The following is a 15667-nucleotide window of genomic DNA, read 5'->3' on the forward strand; positions in this document are numbered from 1 at the left end:
TATAAATTTGCCCCAACAAATTAAAAGGTCGTGTTCTCTCACGAAATTTCTGGGTCTGTCACTGGAGATGCCACTGATATATCGTGTATAACACACCTACCCTTCAATGGCTCTTGTATAAGATAGATGCTTGGAACTCTAAAGTCTAAACGTATACTATTACGTACTACCCCATGTAAGGTTTTCATAGAAAAAACAAGAACATGTTTGAAGATGTACAAACAACGCTGATAAATTTTTATAACCTATACACATGCTTATGAGTTATGATCATGAAATAATCTCTTGGTATACATGGTCACTTTGCATTTGCTTTATATAGTGAAACTATGATCTCTCTCTATATAAACACGTAAATTCTTCAGTTTTTGATGATGCGAAAGCTGTCTTCAACTTTTGTTGTATTTGCATTCACATACTGCAAAAATGAATGAAAATAAGTTAAGACTCTAATAAAATTGATTAAATGCCTTATAATAGATGTTAATTATCAACACATTAATGTTTTTCTTAATTGAGATAAAAATGGGGATTTGAATTTGTACATACTAACCTCTAGTGTCAAATCTTTTTTTGTTGCATGCACTCTTACATACCCAAATTCTGAAATCCTTTTTAAGCTCCAACTATCTCCCTGTACACAGATAAAAGAAACACATTTCATTAATTCAGAGCACGCACGCACACACGCATATATATATATATCTATTAAAAAAAAGAGTTAGCTCAGTGCATGAAACTAGCTCCCGCCACTGTGGAGGAATTAGTATATACACAGAAGCTATTTCTTGTTTTCAACCAGTAACTTTTAGGTCACTGTGACGTTTCCGATTTTTTTTGCCATTTTTTAATTTTTTGAAAATTTTGTTGCCGCAAAGGTATTTCTGTCATTTCACGTTTTGCGTACGGGATTGTGGTTGGGTCCAATTGCAATTGGTATATTTAAATTCATGTGAATTAAGTGGTATGTGCATGTAGTGCATTGTACATGTTATGTGGTGTAGAATTTTGTGACAAAAGAATGATGGAAAATCAAAACTTGAAGTGGAGGGACCCACCACTAATGCATTAGTGGTTTAGAGACCACTCCTCTCTCATTTTCTCTCTCCCCGTTTCTTCCTCTCTCTCCCTCATTTCCCTTCATTTTTCTTTTCTTTTGGAAGCCAAACTTTGGATCTTGATTTCTCTCTCATTACATGGTAGATTTAAGTGCCGTTTGAGGCAAAACGGAAAGCACGACGAACTCTACACGTGGGTACAAGCAATTTCAGTTTTTGTGCTCCCTAGAGACTTCGAAATTTGGACCCATTTTGAGGGTTTTTGCAATTCTAAGAGGTAGGGGTTTCTAATCCATGAGTTCTTGCCCCCTAGTGAATTAATCCTTGTTAATTGATGCTTAACATGCTTAATTGAGTTGATTACCTCTAATAATGATTTGGTTTTGTAAATGAGATTCATGTTTATGTGTATATGTAGTTTTGTGAGACAAACATGCTTAGATGTTGAATGGGAGCATGTTAAATTGTGTATTGTGTGAATCTTTCATGTATCATGGCATCATGAAAGCATATGATGGTTATGCATGCCATTGAGTATCAAAATGGGAAAGAAATTGTTTGATACAAAAAGGGGAACTTTTGGGGGAAACAAATTTTGATGAAAAATAGTTTGAGAAAATCCGGTCGCTGCGAAGTCACCAACGGGCCGGTAGGTTAATGTAACCTAGAGGGAATTAGGGAGATTGCCCTAACGTGGTTGAGCTATCTGGGGCCCATAATGACGCTACGGAGTCACCAAAGGTCAGGGACAGTAGCCAATCCTTCTCTTGGCGCTGCGGAGTCACCAAAGGGGGTTACATTAACAGTTTGAAATTGGTGGATTTGAATTGTTGAAAATGGGGAGCAACATTAACATGCACTGCATTTCATTGCTCCATATTGATTGTGTTGAGACTATATGTTATGTTGTATTTTCCTTACACAGTATGACCCCGATTCCTATTGTCCTATTCCTTGTTTGGGTTCACGGAGACACAAGATGCATGTCTTAGGTGCTACCTACTGAGCAATTTGCACACCCCATATATTTATATTATTTTTTTTTTTCAGGTCTTGGAAATGAACTGGTGGACAACAATCCACCTCAAGCTTGAAAGTTGTTAGAAGGTTGTTTGCTATTTTGTATTTTGACCATTATATATATATTCATAGTTGCGGAAATGTAATTAAGTTAGTATTCATGGCCTTGTAACTTAAGAACGAACTTATCTTTTGTTTGATGTAAATGAAACTAATGGAATTATGGTATATATATTTTCATGCAATTGTATCATGTAACGTTGTAAGACAGGAACTTTAAATCTCAACCATGTATTTTAGGACTGTAATTATGATAATTTAGATTAATTGGTGTGTGGATATTCCACCATGAGAGGAACTAAGTTAAGGCATGGTGAATGGATGAAAGGGATGTTAGAATGTATTATATGTTTATTGTGATGGGACAGGTTAAAAAATTCATTTAAACAGGTTGTGGTAGGCCCATTTTTTAGGGGAGGTTATGCCAATTTTTTTTTTAAATTTTGGCATCAGCTAGGGTCGTTATAGTTACAATAGAGCAAACATACTATTACACCTAGGCTCGCCCTCATATATATATACAGAGAGAGAGAGAGAGAGAGAGAGAGAGAGAGAGAGAAGGGGGGGGGGGGGGGGGGGGGGGGGGGGTGGAAAGTGGGGGATTCAGTCTACTTACACTATTGGAGGACTTGTCCAAGGTGAAGCCAGCCATTCCAATAATGGCATGAACCGGGGCAGCATAGTTGGTGCTGTCATACGTGTCAATCCCATTCCCATCTTTCTTTGGCATGCCCTTGCATTGGTTTTGATAAACAGCACAGGTTCTCTCATAGTTATGCACATGTCCAAAGAGAACCAGATCAACCTATATATATATAGTTTACATTTCCAATTATAAATATATATTCCAACAAAATAATAATAAAGGGCTGAGTTGATGAATGGTATAAAGTCAGAAGATATATATTATACCTTGTTTGCTAGTAGTAATGGCTCCACAGCTTCCACAAATTTCTCATCAACATTTGGAATAATGGCATTCCCTTTAGAAGATGTATACATGGGTCTGTGTCTGCAATTTACCATTTTTGTTATAAATATATATTATATTCATTTGTTCTTAATCATATATTAATGAAGTGGTATAATCTCCCAATTAGTTTAACCCTACATAAATTCAATTTACCCTGTAAAAATTATCCAAGGAGTTCTTGATCGATCGACGGAAGCCATGTCCTTGTTCATCCATTCATACTGTGAAGAAGAAAAATATATACAGATGCATGTAAGGTAGATATAATATATATGGTATATATTGTTTAATTTATATTACCTGTTCTGAATTTTGTGACCAATTATGCTCTGTTGAAATTACAGTGAAATGAACACTTCCTTGATCTACAGAGTACCATGGCTTGTCCTTTGCTGGGCTTGGCATTGGAAAATAAGTCTCATAAGGAACTCCACATTCTCCACCTGAGTCTGGTGTTATGTAAACTGATCCTGAATCTATGTAGTCCCTGAAATTTTCATGCACTTTCAGTCAATTTCACTTTAACTTGTTGCATTATAAATGTTTTATATTATACGTGTGAAATTACGGTATGCTTAATAAGTAAAAGGGTTAGTCCATTGTACGAGTCTTCCTATGAAGGAAATGTTTTCAGTTTTGAACCTGTGACTTCCACATCATAATGAAGTAATCTTATAACACCTTTGGTATGCTTAACAGGTACTCGATTGAAAATTTTCAAAAGAAAGTTCATCTAAAGTCTTAGAAGCGGAGAAAAATGCACATCAGGTGGAAACTTCTGTAACATGTGAAAGAATTACATATAAAATCACATATTAATGAATTATATGGCATTACTTTAGCCTATTTCTGCATAAAATGACACAATCTGCTCCATATGGTCGGTCAAGTCCATGCTACAACATTTTGCAAACATTACCTTATTTGAGTGGCATTAACAAATGACAAACAGAACATAATGAAACTATAATTTGTTTAGTAAGATTTGTTGGTTTATATGTTTATTGGTCACATATTATGGAAAAATATGGTGAAAAAAGATATATAAATATATATACCTCTCATGGTTGCCAATGGCTGTCATGTAGGAAAGTTGAGAAGCAACTGGGCTAATGAGGTGAAGGAAGAAGTCCCACTCTACCAGAAAGCCTGTGGCATAGCTTATGTCCCCGATGTGGAAGATGGAGTCCACGCTTCCTGATGCTACTTCGCCGGCCATGGCATTAATCACCGAGAGAGATCCTGGCTAAATGAGTCATAAAAATTGAAACGTGGTCGGAAAGTGACTTTGAATGTGAAAAGTCAATAATGCTCTTATTTTATTATAATATATTACTTGTGTTTTATATAAAGGAAGGGAAAAATTATCATTTTATAAAATTTGGATAATAGATCTGCTAAAAAGAAAAGGCGAAGAGTGTCGTTGATTACACTCGCCAAATCTCATAAGAGGTCAAACTAATAAACTTTGAACTCTTCCCTGCCCTTTTTCAAGGACAAAGTAGATTGCCATTTTTATTCATTTTGACCAAACCATTGATTTTTCTTAATGATCATGTTTGTTGTAGTTCTGAATTCAGCTTTACCTGAATGTAGTGTTCAGCAGAAGCATCGCGGGGCGCCTTGCCCATGTCGCCAAATGCAAGAAATTTGAGTTCATCTGATCCCCCAGCAGGAGGGGTTCGGAATTGGGTTTGATTACTCCAACCAGCTGAATCACTGAAATTTAAATATATAAACATAACGTCACTTAAATATTTTTTGGAAACTAAGAATATGTCGTGCTCTTGACACAGTAACAAATTGGTTCAGTTTTCTAAAAACGGATTTCAAGAATTCAAAAAAGAGAAGAGAGAAGAGTGTTTTAAGAGAATTATAAAAAACAGTTATTCAGATTTTCAGTTCTCATAAAACACGATACTGTTGTCATAAAACTAAACCAAACAGGCCCTAAATGTCCCTAAATGCTCTCTCATTATAATTTCTGATTTTTTTTTTTTTTTTGGCTCGAGAGGCTTAAAAGCAGAGGACCAATTTCAACACATTTCTGGTTTTTTTACTTTTGTTTTATGAATTAATTAAGATTGTTTAAGCAAAGAGGAAATGGTTTAATTACCTTCCATATCTGTAGGCAAATGCAGTTGAAGGCTGGAGTGCTGTCATCACTGCTGTATGAATGTAACCTGGGTCATGCCACCCAAAATCCTTTGCTGGACTTGGTAGAGCAGAACCTTTCGGTTTCCAAAAACCATTCAAAATGTAAGTACTCTCTCTCTATATATATATATATATATATATATTTCACTATTCTATTTTAGTATTTTCTTGAAATAATGTTTCTGTCGATAAAGAAACACATGTATGCACAGACAACAAAACAATAAATCATCAAGTCTTACTTTATGTGACATTCTACATAATTTATGTAAACTTTTGCTACAATTAAAGAAATATTAGTACTTTTTATTTTAGGACAAAAGAAAATCTGAAAATATGAAGAATCAATTAGTTAGGGGCTAAATAAGATTAGAAACTCACTGCACATATTGTCTGGTGAAAATGTAGTGACTTGTGATGTTTCTGATTTGCCATCCCCATATTGAACTTGTTGAGGCTCCTTATCCCCACTCACCCAAGTCAATCTCATCTGCAATCATCATCCATAAATATTGTTAATCTTTATATAATATAGTTTGAATAGGTTTTAATTGCTAACCCGGTCTAGTCCACTGATATGATTTGGATCCAAATTCAATCTGATGATCTAAATTAGATAGAAGGGAAAGATCCGTTTGATTGAAACCCAATTGACCATATCCGCCATGGATTCAGTTTTCTATTTAATTATGATTAAAAATATCTTAAATTATATAATTAATTTATACACATACTATGCATATTTATTAGGATTATTGGTTTTTTTTTTCTTTCGTGACAAATGACATACCCAATTATTTTGTATACTTGTGGTCCAAAATCATAACGGGCATTTGGTAATGTGTCTTGAAACCAATTATAAAGACTTGTAAAGAATGAAAGTGGTTTCTTACGGATGTTCCAGTTGAATCTGTGCTGGAGAGATGTCCGTACAATGGCTTCTTCGGATTAGCAAAATGAATAGGTTTTGTTCTTCTTAAAATGCAAGGTGCGTCGAAACCACCGGAGAAAAACACAAATTCAATGTCGGTTCTGATGTTAATAACATGAAATTTCAACGACCCACTGCAAGTGTGCACCATACAAACACCCCTTCTGTGTCTCTTGCATTCCTTCTGTTTGCATCTGAGATAGTCTGGATCATTGCTTAGAAACTGTGCCTGCAAATTTAGAGATATTATATATATATATACACACACACACACACAGAGGTTAGAATTTGTAAATACTATATATAAATTCATTTTAATGAAATTTTTTCAGATTAAAAAATCATGCATCCTTTTTGTATGTTAGAACCACATAATTTAGACCATTTAATCATTTCTTGTATGGTTGACATAAGCTATATTTTTTAGTTAGAAATTATAAAAACATTTATGACGGACCAACGGTATGTCAATGGCAAGTTGGGCCAGTGTCAAATTCTTACTTCACAAAGGGAGGTTAAGGGACAAGCTTCCATAGAGGCATGTGTATGTGAGACTACCAACTAAGAAAATAAAAAAATAAAAAACATTCATGACGGTGTGGGTCTCGCAGCAGAGTTTTAAACGTAGTGATACGATCAACCTACGTAGTTAAATAGATGCAAAAAAAAAAAAAAAAAAAAAAAAAACAAAACATTCATCACGGTGTGAGTCTAACAATAAAGTTTTAGTTTATATGTACGTAATTAAATAGATGAATTTTTATTTATTTGATAAAATAAAATTAATTAATGATATTGATGACATAATACTCTCCATGAGTTTTTTTATTTTATTTTTAAAAAATAGAAAAATAAATGAAAGGGGTTTGTTGTTGCTCTGCATGACAGGAAGTTGAGTGGCTTCATTTATTTATGTTGCTCATACTAGAAGGTTTCATGCGTGCAAGTAGTAGTTACTAGCTTCTTAGGAAAAAAACCTTCATGTTAAGTCCATTAGTTTATGAATAGTAGTTGCATGATCAAATCTTCCAATTTTTATTTTTTTTTATTGAACAAGAAACTTAAGCACTCAGTTTTATGCCTATATATATGAGTACTAAATAAGTGTATATATATATATATATATATATATATATATATATATATATATATATTTGTTTTCTTACAATAGTGCGCTTACCTTAACAGGGTAATGGCAAAGAAGAGGAAGATTACTTAGATCACCAGTCTGCTGATAGTAAAATCCATTAAATGGACAATACGTGACACTGCATGTTAACGAACAAAGAAAAAATAATCATACATGTTTATGACAAACTTTACATGGATATATATATATATATATATATATAAACTCAACTGCACTGCCAAAATATTCATGTTTGTGTGTGTGTGTGGTACTTTTCTTACTTGGAATAAGAAGGTGAGATCATAGCAACCCAATCTCTCTTTGTAGGAAGCAAAACTCCGCTTACAGTCACCGTGACATATTGTTCATCGGAAAGATCAGAATTTGAGCTGACATTGATTTGAAGATAAGGGTTTATGTTAGGACATTGACCCAACCTTCTTCTGTTTAGAACCCGAAACTCTGAGATCGCGGTGTAGTGATCATGGAATTCTTTCGTAGAATCGATATTAATGATCGGAGATGAAGAAGAAGATGAAGAACCAGAGAATAGTACAATGAAAGTGAAGAAAAATATGTAAATCCAATAGCAAATGGATGGTTCCATACGAGAAGAAAGAGAGAACATATCCGAAGAAAATGAAATTTTTGTTCAAGACAGAAACAAGATTTACTTATATATATACAATTACATATGTATACATTACTTGGAATATGAGACAAAAGAAGATCAATATATATATATTATATACACACACAAGAGAAACCAAAGATGGAAAATGGAAGGAAATTAAAATATGATTGAAGAATTAATTATGAAGAAGATTGTCAAAATTAACTAAAATCCAAAAGCTATAACGAAGAAGTTGCTAATACTTATATATGTGGATGTCTTTTAACTATAGAAGCTAGCATTTTAAAAATCTTAAACACGAACCATGTGCATAATGGACCATATGTACACGGTAAGGGGTTCGGGTTGTAATTTAATTATTATAAATAAAAATTTATATTATATGTGTGTAGCTAGCGGGAATGTTTTCGGAAAGATTGATGGAAGTGTGGGGAGTTTATGGGAGAGTTGAAGTGTGGACAAGATGGGTTTGGATCCAACTCTCACGGCATATACGTACTAAGACCAGGAGAGAGGCGAATATTACGTTGGGAAATTTTTGTTTGTTTGACTTACATTGTTGGTTCTGTTGATACTACTGAGGTTGATCATATATAACTGTCCCTTTTTTGTCTTTTCTCTCTTTTTCCATTAAATTATATATGATCCACTGTGCCCCTTATTCTTTGGCTTGTTTTTTCTACCTGATTTCGTATTTATAGCCGAATATATATATATATATATATAGACAGAGAGAGAGAGAAAGGAAAATATATATAAAGATCATAGCGGTGGGGAAAAAAAAATTTCAGTGTCCCATAATTCAGGAAATCTCAAAAAGAAATTAACAATCCCTAATTAATGAAAAGTATATAGAAAAGAAAATATATAATGTAAGCTTTATGTATTCTAAATTTTTAATAGAAACGTGAAGCATATATTTCAAGTGTTCAGAAAAGCATGTTGCTTCAATTTCAATTTGTTTCGCTTTCATTGGCAATTTAACATTTAGGGGAAAGAGTGTATTTAAAGGTACGACTAGGAATACATTGAAATACATAACCATAAAGCATGATTATAGAGAATTAAAATATATTGCACGATTAATTTAATCGCTGTCATTCTTTCTATGGACATTGGACAGAAATTGTATATATACACAAATATACTTTTATCCATATGTTCACGCTACAAGCACACAACAACATTCTTATACAATTATTTACTTTTACCACCTAAAAAAAAAAAAAATTCAAGACTCTTTATACAAATCATGCATGAGAATAGTCATTGAAACAGTCAAATTTATAATTATAAATTATGTTACATGAACTTGGGTACGGGTGTTGGATGCGAGTAACAGAGCATGTATTTATGGGTGTCAAATCTTCAAATAGAAGGACACACGAACACAATTATATATTCATTTTATTAATTATTTTATTTTATTTTTTAAAGTAAAGTAATATTTTTATTTAATATACAATTGAATATATGCATTTAACTCATTTTAAAGTAATAATATAATGTAATTGAATAATTGGATATGCTTTTTAAGTGTATGTCCAACTAAAAGTGTCGGACACATATCTCAAACCTATATCCGAAGGATATGTGTCCGACACTAATATTTCACTACTTCTATTTTTGAAGAGTCCATATAACAAAAATTATATATCTAAATACGAGTATAACATTGAAGATATAAATACCCTAGAAACGAAACAGTTGAAACATAATTAAATCATGCGAATTCGTATGACTGCTTTTCCTTCCAACTACAAAGAAAAAGTTCACATGGCATATTCCTCCTATTTGGTTCATCACATGTACATTCACATGAACATTAATAGAACGGCCTACTCTGTGGACCAATTTCCACGGAAAACTCAATTGAGTGAACTATATATATGGTTCGAACCAATACCTAATTATATATGAATTAAATGTGTGTGATATATATACCTATACATACATATATATATATATATATATATACACACACACAAATACATTTGAATGTAAAGTTGGACATATTGTTGATCTTAGGTCATAAGTAATGTAGTGAAGAATTTCTTTCCTTCACGCAAAAAAAAGGTAAAGATATGCTGACACAATAAGCATGGGTTACTCTTATTTGTTCCTCACTGATAAGAGTGAGCTCAAACAAGACCATATGCAATGTAGACGAAGTCATGGTAGGGTTGGTCCAGTTAATGTGTAGAGGTGGTGATTGTGCTCAATATTGTTAGGTTTCTAAATTAGGTCCTTATCACCACACTTTTGACCACTTCAATACAGTTTAATTAGGTCAGACAATTACGCTTATTTATTCATCTGAATTTACGACTCATCTCTTAAAACTCATTAATCACTAAAGACCACTGTGTCGAGTTGTCTATAGTGATATTACCTCCATTTTCAGTTTGATTATGATTTCTAAGCCGTTATCTCATAACGGTCTCTTCGATTGGTTTGGGCCTTGTGTTGGTCGGTTTTTGTTTGAGTTGGCCCAAACTCTATTGTGCTTAGTTATTGGGCCCTGTGGTTTTTACCGGTGTTGGGCTTTGGCCTATGCTTGTCTAAACATGTTTGGCAAGTCCAGTTCCTTAGCCTGTTCTTTGTAAATATTTTTGTTTATACATTTTGCTTAAATTTCTGGGGAAAAAAAATGTGAGAATAATTTTTACAATGAAAAATTGCTATAAAAAGAAAAATAAAAAGCAGAGTGTCTTTTTACAAAATTCTATATTTCTCCGATTATCTTTAATAGACAACAAATAAACAACTGGACCAGTTAGTATAACTATCCAAGATTAGTGAAGAATTCTAGTTTCACAGTGAACATTTATGAATGTGTATAAATATTTACCTAACCAATAAAAACACACGCACAACAAAATTCACAATGGTTCATATGAATTTTCAATCAATTGCAAAATTCAATTGAGTTCGAATTTACCGTTGTTTTTGCTCAGTATTCAATGGTGGAAAAGCTGAACTGTTTTGAGGTAATTTTGTACCTCTCTCTCACTCACTCTGTTTCTTATGATTAATTCCTAATTTTTGTAGTTTCAAAAAATAATAATTCATACCCATTTGAGACATGACAACATGTAACTGTTTAGCAAATCCTGAGAATTAATCACAGAGCTTCCACTAAGCATTTTTACATTGAGTACAAAAGATGACACTCATCACCAAAAAGTTAAATAAAATCTCAAAATATAAGATTAATTTAGGAGAGCAAGTTACATAGTAAAACACATATGCTATGTTTTGTGGTACCGAATGAATAAAATGAAAAAAATGTAATACGAACTAAATTCCTTTCGATTTCAAATGCAAGTGACAGATTTGTTGCTACCAAATATAACAATAAATTTTTTAATCATGCATCACAACCACATTATATTCAACAACAGCATTTCCAGTATCCAGATTAAAATGAACCGTCTTTGCCAATGCATAGCCACGAGCAAACCGGAAAAGCCCAGTTCCTCCGACGATCGGCATTTCCCTCACCGTGTCATAAACCATGTTCCGGCCAAGAATGCTAAGTCCACTCCCATTGAACTTACCTTCCAAAAATGCAAAATTCATGACCACGAGCAACCCTGCATCATGCTGGGAAGCCAGAGCATACATTCCCTGAGCTCGTCCCACGAGCTTGGAACCGTGTTCGAGGCCTTCAGTCAGCGGATCGTCCATGATCAATGTGGCGCCAAAGGCGTTTTTGCGTCCGGCAATTCTCGTAGCAGTTGGGTTTTTGCCGGTGACAGTGTCATGGAAGTAGAAATGGAGGTGTGTCATTTTGCTGACATGGTCATTTCTCGTCTTGGTTTCGAGGTATTGCTCTGAGAATGTTCCGTCAATGGTGATGAAGGAGGTTGGGATGAGGATGAGGTACAAGGAGAAGAGAGTGTAAGATTGAAAAGAAGCCATTTTGAGGTAGGTCTCAGGTATGTTTGTGAGTGATAGAACCATAGAAGTGGCTATATATAGATAGCCAAAGGAGAAGCTATGATGTAATTTTGTATGTGGAGTTTAATTTTGGAGGGAATTACACTCAAAGGGGAAAATGTGGAAATGGAAAACAAATCATTTCCCTGGTCAGGAAGGAGGGACGGAGTCAGAAAATTGCAAGGGGTAATAGTGTAATTTTTTAATAATTTTAATGGATGTAAATTAATAAGGTATATTATTAAAAAAAATATTTAAGTGGGGGCAATTGTCACCGCTGACCATTGAATGGCTCCGTCCCTGTTCCGAAGGTTTCTCGTGCAAACAAGAAATGGAATATATATGTACAAAAATTAGAAAAATCATTTCTATGCTGCTTGGTTCAGTTTTTTAAAAATGAAAAATTAGAAAAATGTACAAAAGTCTGTTTGGTTGACGGTTTATGAGAACTTTTTGCCAAGAAAAAAAAAGAAAAAAAAAAATGTTATCATCCTTCCTATATCTGCATAACCTTTGTTTATGGCATGCAAATTTTTTCATGAGAACTCCATTTTTTTAGTTCAAGTACACATTCATGTGATTATAATGAGCTCTAGCACAGTCTATCTTCCATAAACTCACTGCAATAATTCAACTCTGATTGCCTTAATTTACAAATTAACCACGTGTTAATTAAAGATGAATATAAAATTAGCCACATGTATCCAAATCTACTGATTTCAAATTGGATTAGTGAATTAATTACAGTGACATATATATATAATGAAGTGGCCACATTTGGGCCTCAATGAATCATACATTGTCATCTTTTGCCAATCTGAATGGTTTGATTAAACAAGTGAAACCCTAATTGAAATTTTCATCAAACACTATGGCCTTCGAAATTGGCATCTGCTCTAATGATTCAACATGCAGTCATAATGGTAAAAAGTCTTGAAAAATGCTTTGCTTGTACAACAAAAAAGCTTTTGCAGCTTTTTCCTTTACCTGCAGATCTAAACTTGGCCTTTGAAATTGACATATTTTCTTTCTATTTTTTATTTAGAATGTAAAAAAATACCACAAGACTATCATTGTTGATCGTATTATATGTACTTACAAATATCTTGAAAAATGTTCTTTCTAAACTTGCAAATCTAAACTTGGCCTTTGAAATTGACATATTTTCTTTCTATTTTTTATTTAGAAGGTAAAAAAGTACCACAAGACTATCATCGTATTTGGTTGAACGTGTTATATGTAGTTACAGATATCTTGAAAGACTCAAAGAAAACCCTATAATACCATGCCATCATTTGTGTCACTAGAGGTGGCATGCACCATACACACTGATTTGTCTATGAGATGGCATGCGCACTGAGAAAAGAGAGACCAGAGTGAAGAAGATGACTCCAAAAATCTTAGCTTGCTTCACATGATGTTGTAGATTTGAATGCCTTTCATCTAATTGTATCAATTATCTCTTTTAATTAGACTCTTATCCAACCATGTAAGCTTTCACGTTATTACGAATCAGCATTAGTTCTGATAATACGGTCTTTCTTTCTGAAACGAAAGATTAAGTGTAGGGGACAATAGTGCATGAACAACTTGGACGAATTAAGATGATTAACCCACATTCATACAATTTTTTGAATTATTTATATAATTAAAACAGAAGTAGCAGTAATGTTTTAGAACCACTTGGACGAATTACTTGTACACTGCACCAAATAAAGACATGCAAAGCTGGACTCAATTAAATCATTCCAGATTTTGGGTCTTTTTTATTTTTTCACGTCTATGTGGAGACTCGAACCCTAAACTCCTTTTTAAAAATAAAAGTCTGATACTGCTAAGCCACTTATCTCATTTTGGTACATCTCCAACTACACTCGACCGATTAACTTATTTACACATAAACAACAAAAATACCATGTAGCCAATATTCCTTCTCATATTCTAAAAATTCTCTTCATGTGTATTACCAATCCATTCATTATTATACATATTGCATCTTTTTTACTTATTTTTTCATGTTTTTGGTATGTTATTAATTGTCATGATTTCTATTATAATTTTCATATAAATTATAGCAATCTACTACTAATCACTTAATTTACATTTTTCAATCTTTATTTTCACTTCTATCAATCCTGCTTATCAAACCAAAAATTCATCACAACCATTTTTCATTTACACAAGGGTAGTTTCTTCCACAATGTTATACAGAGTCATAATACTAAGCTATTCTCTATATCTGATTAAGAACATACGAAAATTTATTAGCTCTACTTGGTCATAATTTATTGTACATGTTACATTGGCCAAACTGCGAAACAAAACAAAGCAAAAAAAATGCATAATCAACTACAATAATTTTAAGATCAACCTGACCATCAAACTTGACCCTAACAATACTAGCAAAATCATACAAGTTTCAATAGTGCATCACATACACATTGTACTCAACAGTGGCATCTCCAGTCTTGTAATCAAGCCAAATTGTGTGCGCCAATGCATAGCCCCGGGCATACCGGAAAAGCCCACAGCCTCCAACAATTGGCATTTCTCTAACATCATTAAGCACAGGGTTCCTCCCAAGGATGCTAATGCCGCTTCCATTATACTTGCCCTCTTCAAACACATAATTCATAACCAAAAGTAGCGAAAATTCACTTTGCGACGCAACAGCGTAGATTCCTTGAGCTCTTCCAATGTGTTTCGATGTCAGATCAGGCCCTTCAGTCAGAGCATCGTCAGCCATCATAGTACTACCAAACCCTGTGGTACTGTTGGGCGCGGTAACAATTTGCACAGCGGATGGGTGTTTTCCACTCAGAATATCATGGAAATAAAAATGGAGGTGGGAAGTTTTTTCAATGCGTTTTATCGCTATGGCTTCAGAGACTTCCTCAGAGAAAGCTGCATCGGTGTTGCTGATCAAGGTTGAGAAGAATGTGAAGTAGAAGGTGAAGAGTGTGTGTATGAGAAAACAAGCCATTTTGGGCACAGTTTCAAGTGTATGTGACTAGTAATTGATGTTGGACATGCATTTATAATGGTTTGATGTGTTCTAACTTAACCTTTTGTGTGTGTGACATGAGCATTTTGAGGGGTAGAATCATTGCTTTGTACTATTTCCGTTCTTACAGTATTGCATTATACGTTTTGAAAAGCTTGCTTTCTTTTGAAGATGAAGTAAAGATTATGCTTCCACTACCATGGAATTACTTTTATGTCATTTGGATATCATGGATGGTTGTTAAGTAATTCAACAACATTAATTGATGCACTATTGAATAGTTAGTTTTTTTCTATAGTGGAACAACTTCATAATTTGTCCTAAACAATCTTTTGATTGAGAATCAGGAAAAGGAAAGGAAAAAAAATTAAAAAATTTACAGTTTGTTGTTAGAGAAATTTTTTTCCAATGGAAGGAGGGGCTGGTACAGAGGTTTAAAAGCAAAGTTGCAACCTATGGATAATTTAGTCATTTCAATTAAATAGGACTCATTTGAAGGTTTTTATTTTTTTAATTTATGTTTGATTCTAGAATTTTAAAATTTCTCTGTAGAGGTCAGCTTTGTCTATGTTCTCATTTTCTTTTTCTTCTCTCTCTCTCTTTTTCTATTTTATTTTTTTAAAGGGTATATACATACATATTAACAATGGCAGAAGACTACCATACATTCATCAAGGGGCATACCCTAGCAAAAATTAAGCTCCAAAGAACCCCAGTACCACCATTCCAAGGTAAAGACTAATATACCCAACACCCCAA

At 33.6% G+C, this 15667-nt stretch overlaps 3 protein-coding genes and 1 long non-coding RNA gene across 4 annotated transcripts; 1 reads left to right on the forward strand and 3 right to left on the reverse strand.

Annotated features, from left to right (window-relative positions):
• Nucleotides 1-139: 139 nt before the first annotated feature.
• LOC132299392 (probable inactive purple acid phosphatase 27) lies at nucleotides 140-8075 on the reverse strand. The gene is made up of 13 exons (XM_059795958.1): nucleotides 7610-8075; nucleotides 7380-7467; nucleotides 6162-6428; nucleotides 5650-5758; nucleotides 5228-5342; nucleotides 4698-4830; nucleotides 4170-4357; nucleotides 3412-3598; nucleotides 3265-3332; nucleotides 3051-3150; nucleotides 2755-2943; nucleotides 554-634; nucleotides 140-418 (listed from the first exon to the last, which is right to left on the reverse strand). Exons 1-13 carry the CDS (start codon nucleotides 7954-7956, stop codon nucleotides 362-364), a joined length of 1929 nt encoding a protein of 642 aa, XP_059651941.1. The 5' UTR covers nucleotides 7957-8075; the 3' UTR covers nucleotides 140-361.
• On the forward strand, nucleotides 1085-2331 carry LOC132299393 (uncharacterized). Its single transcript, XR_009480099.1, has 2 exons — nucleotides 1085-1335; nucleotides 2109-2331. It is a non-coding gene; the product is annotated as an uncharacterized LOC132299393 (long non-coding RNA).
• A 3074-nt stretch (nucleotides 8076-11149) lies between the features above and the next one.
• Nucleotides 11150-11919, reverse strand: LOC132298654 (dirigent protein 22-like). The gene has a single exon (XM_059795050.1). It carries the CDS (start codon nucleotides 11884-11886, stop codon nucleotides 11329-11331), a length of 558 nt encoding a protein of 185 aa, XP_059651033.1. The 5' UTR covers nucleotides 11887-11919; the 3' UTR covers nucleotides 11150-11328.
• Nucleotides 11920-14144: 2225 nt separating this feature from the next.
• LOC132299396 (dirigent protein 22-like) lies at nucleotides 14145-14981 on the reverse strand. The gene has a single exon (XM_059795960.1). The coding sequence runs from the start codon at nucleotides 14885-14887 to the stop codon at nucleotides 14324-14326; it is 564 nt and encodes a 187-aa protein (XP_059651943.1). The 5' UTR covers nucleotides 14888-14981; the 3' UTR covers nucleotides 14145-14323.
• Between the last annotated feature and the right edge of the window lie 686 nt (nucleotides 14982-15667).

Source organism: Cornus florida, unplaced genomic scaffold (assembly GCF_030987335.1).
Source record: "Cornus florida cultivar Cherokee Brave unplaced genomic scaffold, ASM3098733v1 CherokeeBrave_3.0.0_Hap2_Chr03, whole genome shotgun sequence".
Taxonomy (NCBI): domain Eukaryota; kingdom Viridiplantae; phylum Streptophyta; class Magnoliopsida; order Cornales; family Cornaceae; genus Cornus; species Cornus florida.

What these genes read in the sequence shown, in the direction of transcription:
- LOC132298654 (XM_059795050.1), bottom strand. Translation starts at nt 11,886, where the DNA reads ATGGCTTCTTTTCAATCTTACACTCTCTTCTCCTTGTACCTCATCCTC.
- LOC132299392 (XM_059795958.1), bottom strand. Translation starts at nt 7,956, where the DNA reads ATGTTCTCTCTTTCTTCTCGTATGGAACCATCCATTTGCTATTGGATT. An exon ending in TTTGCCATTACCCTGTTAAG is followed by an intron (nt 6,429 to 7,379) that starts GTAAGCGCACTA and finishes CTAAATTTGCAG; the next exon opens with GCACAGTTTCTAAGCAATGA. An exon ending in CAGATTCAACTGGAACATCC is followed by an intron (nt 5,759 to 6,161) that starts GTAAGAAACCAC and finishes TGATGATTGCAG; the next exon opens with ATGAGATTGACTTGGGTGAG.
- LOC132299396 (XM_059795960.1), bottom strand. Translation starts at nt 14,887, where the DNA reads ATGGCTTGTTTTCTCATACACACACTCTTCACCTTCTACTTCACATTC.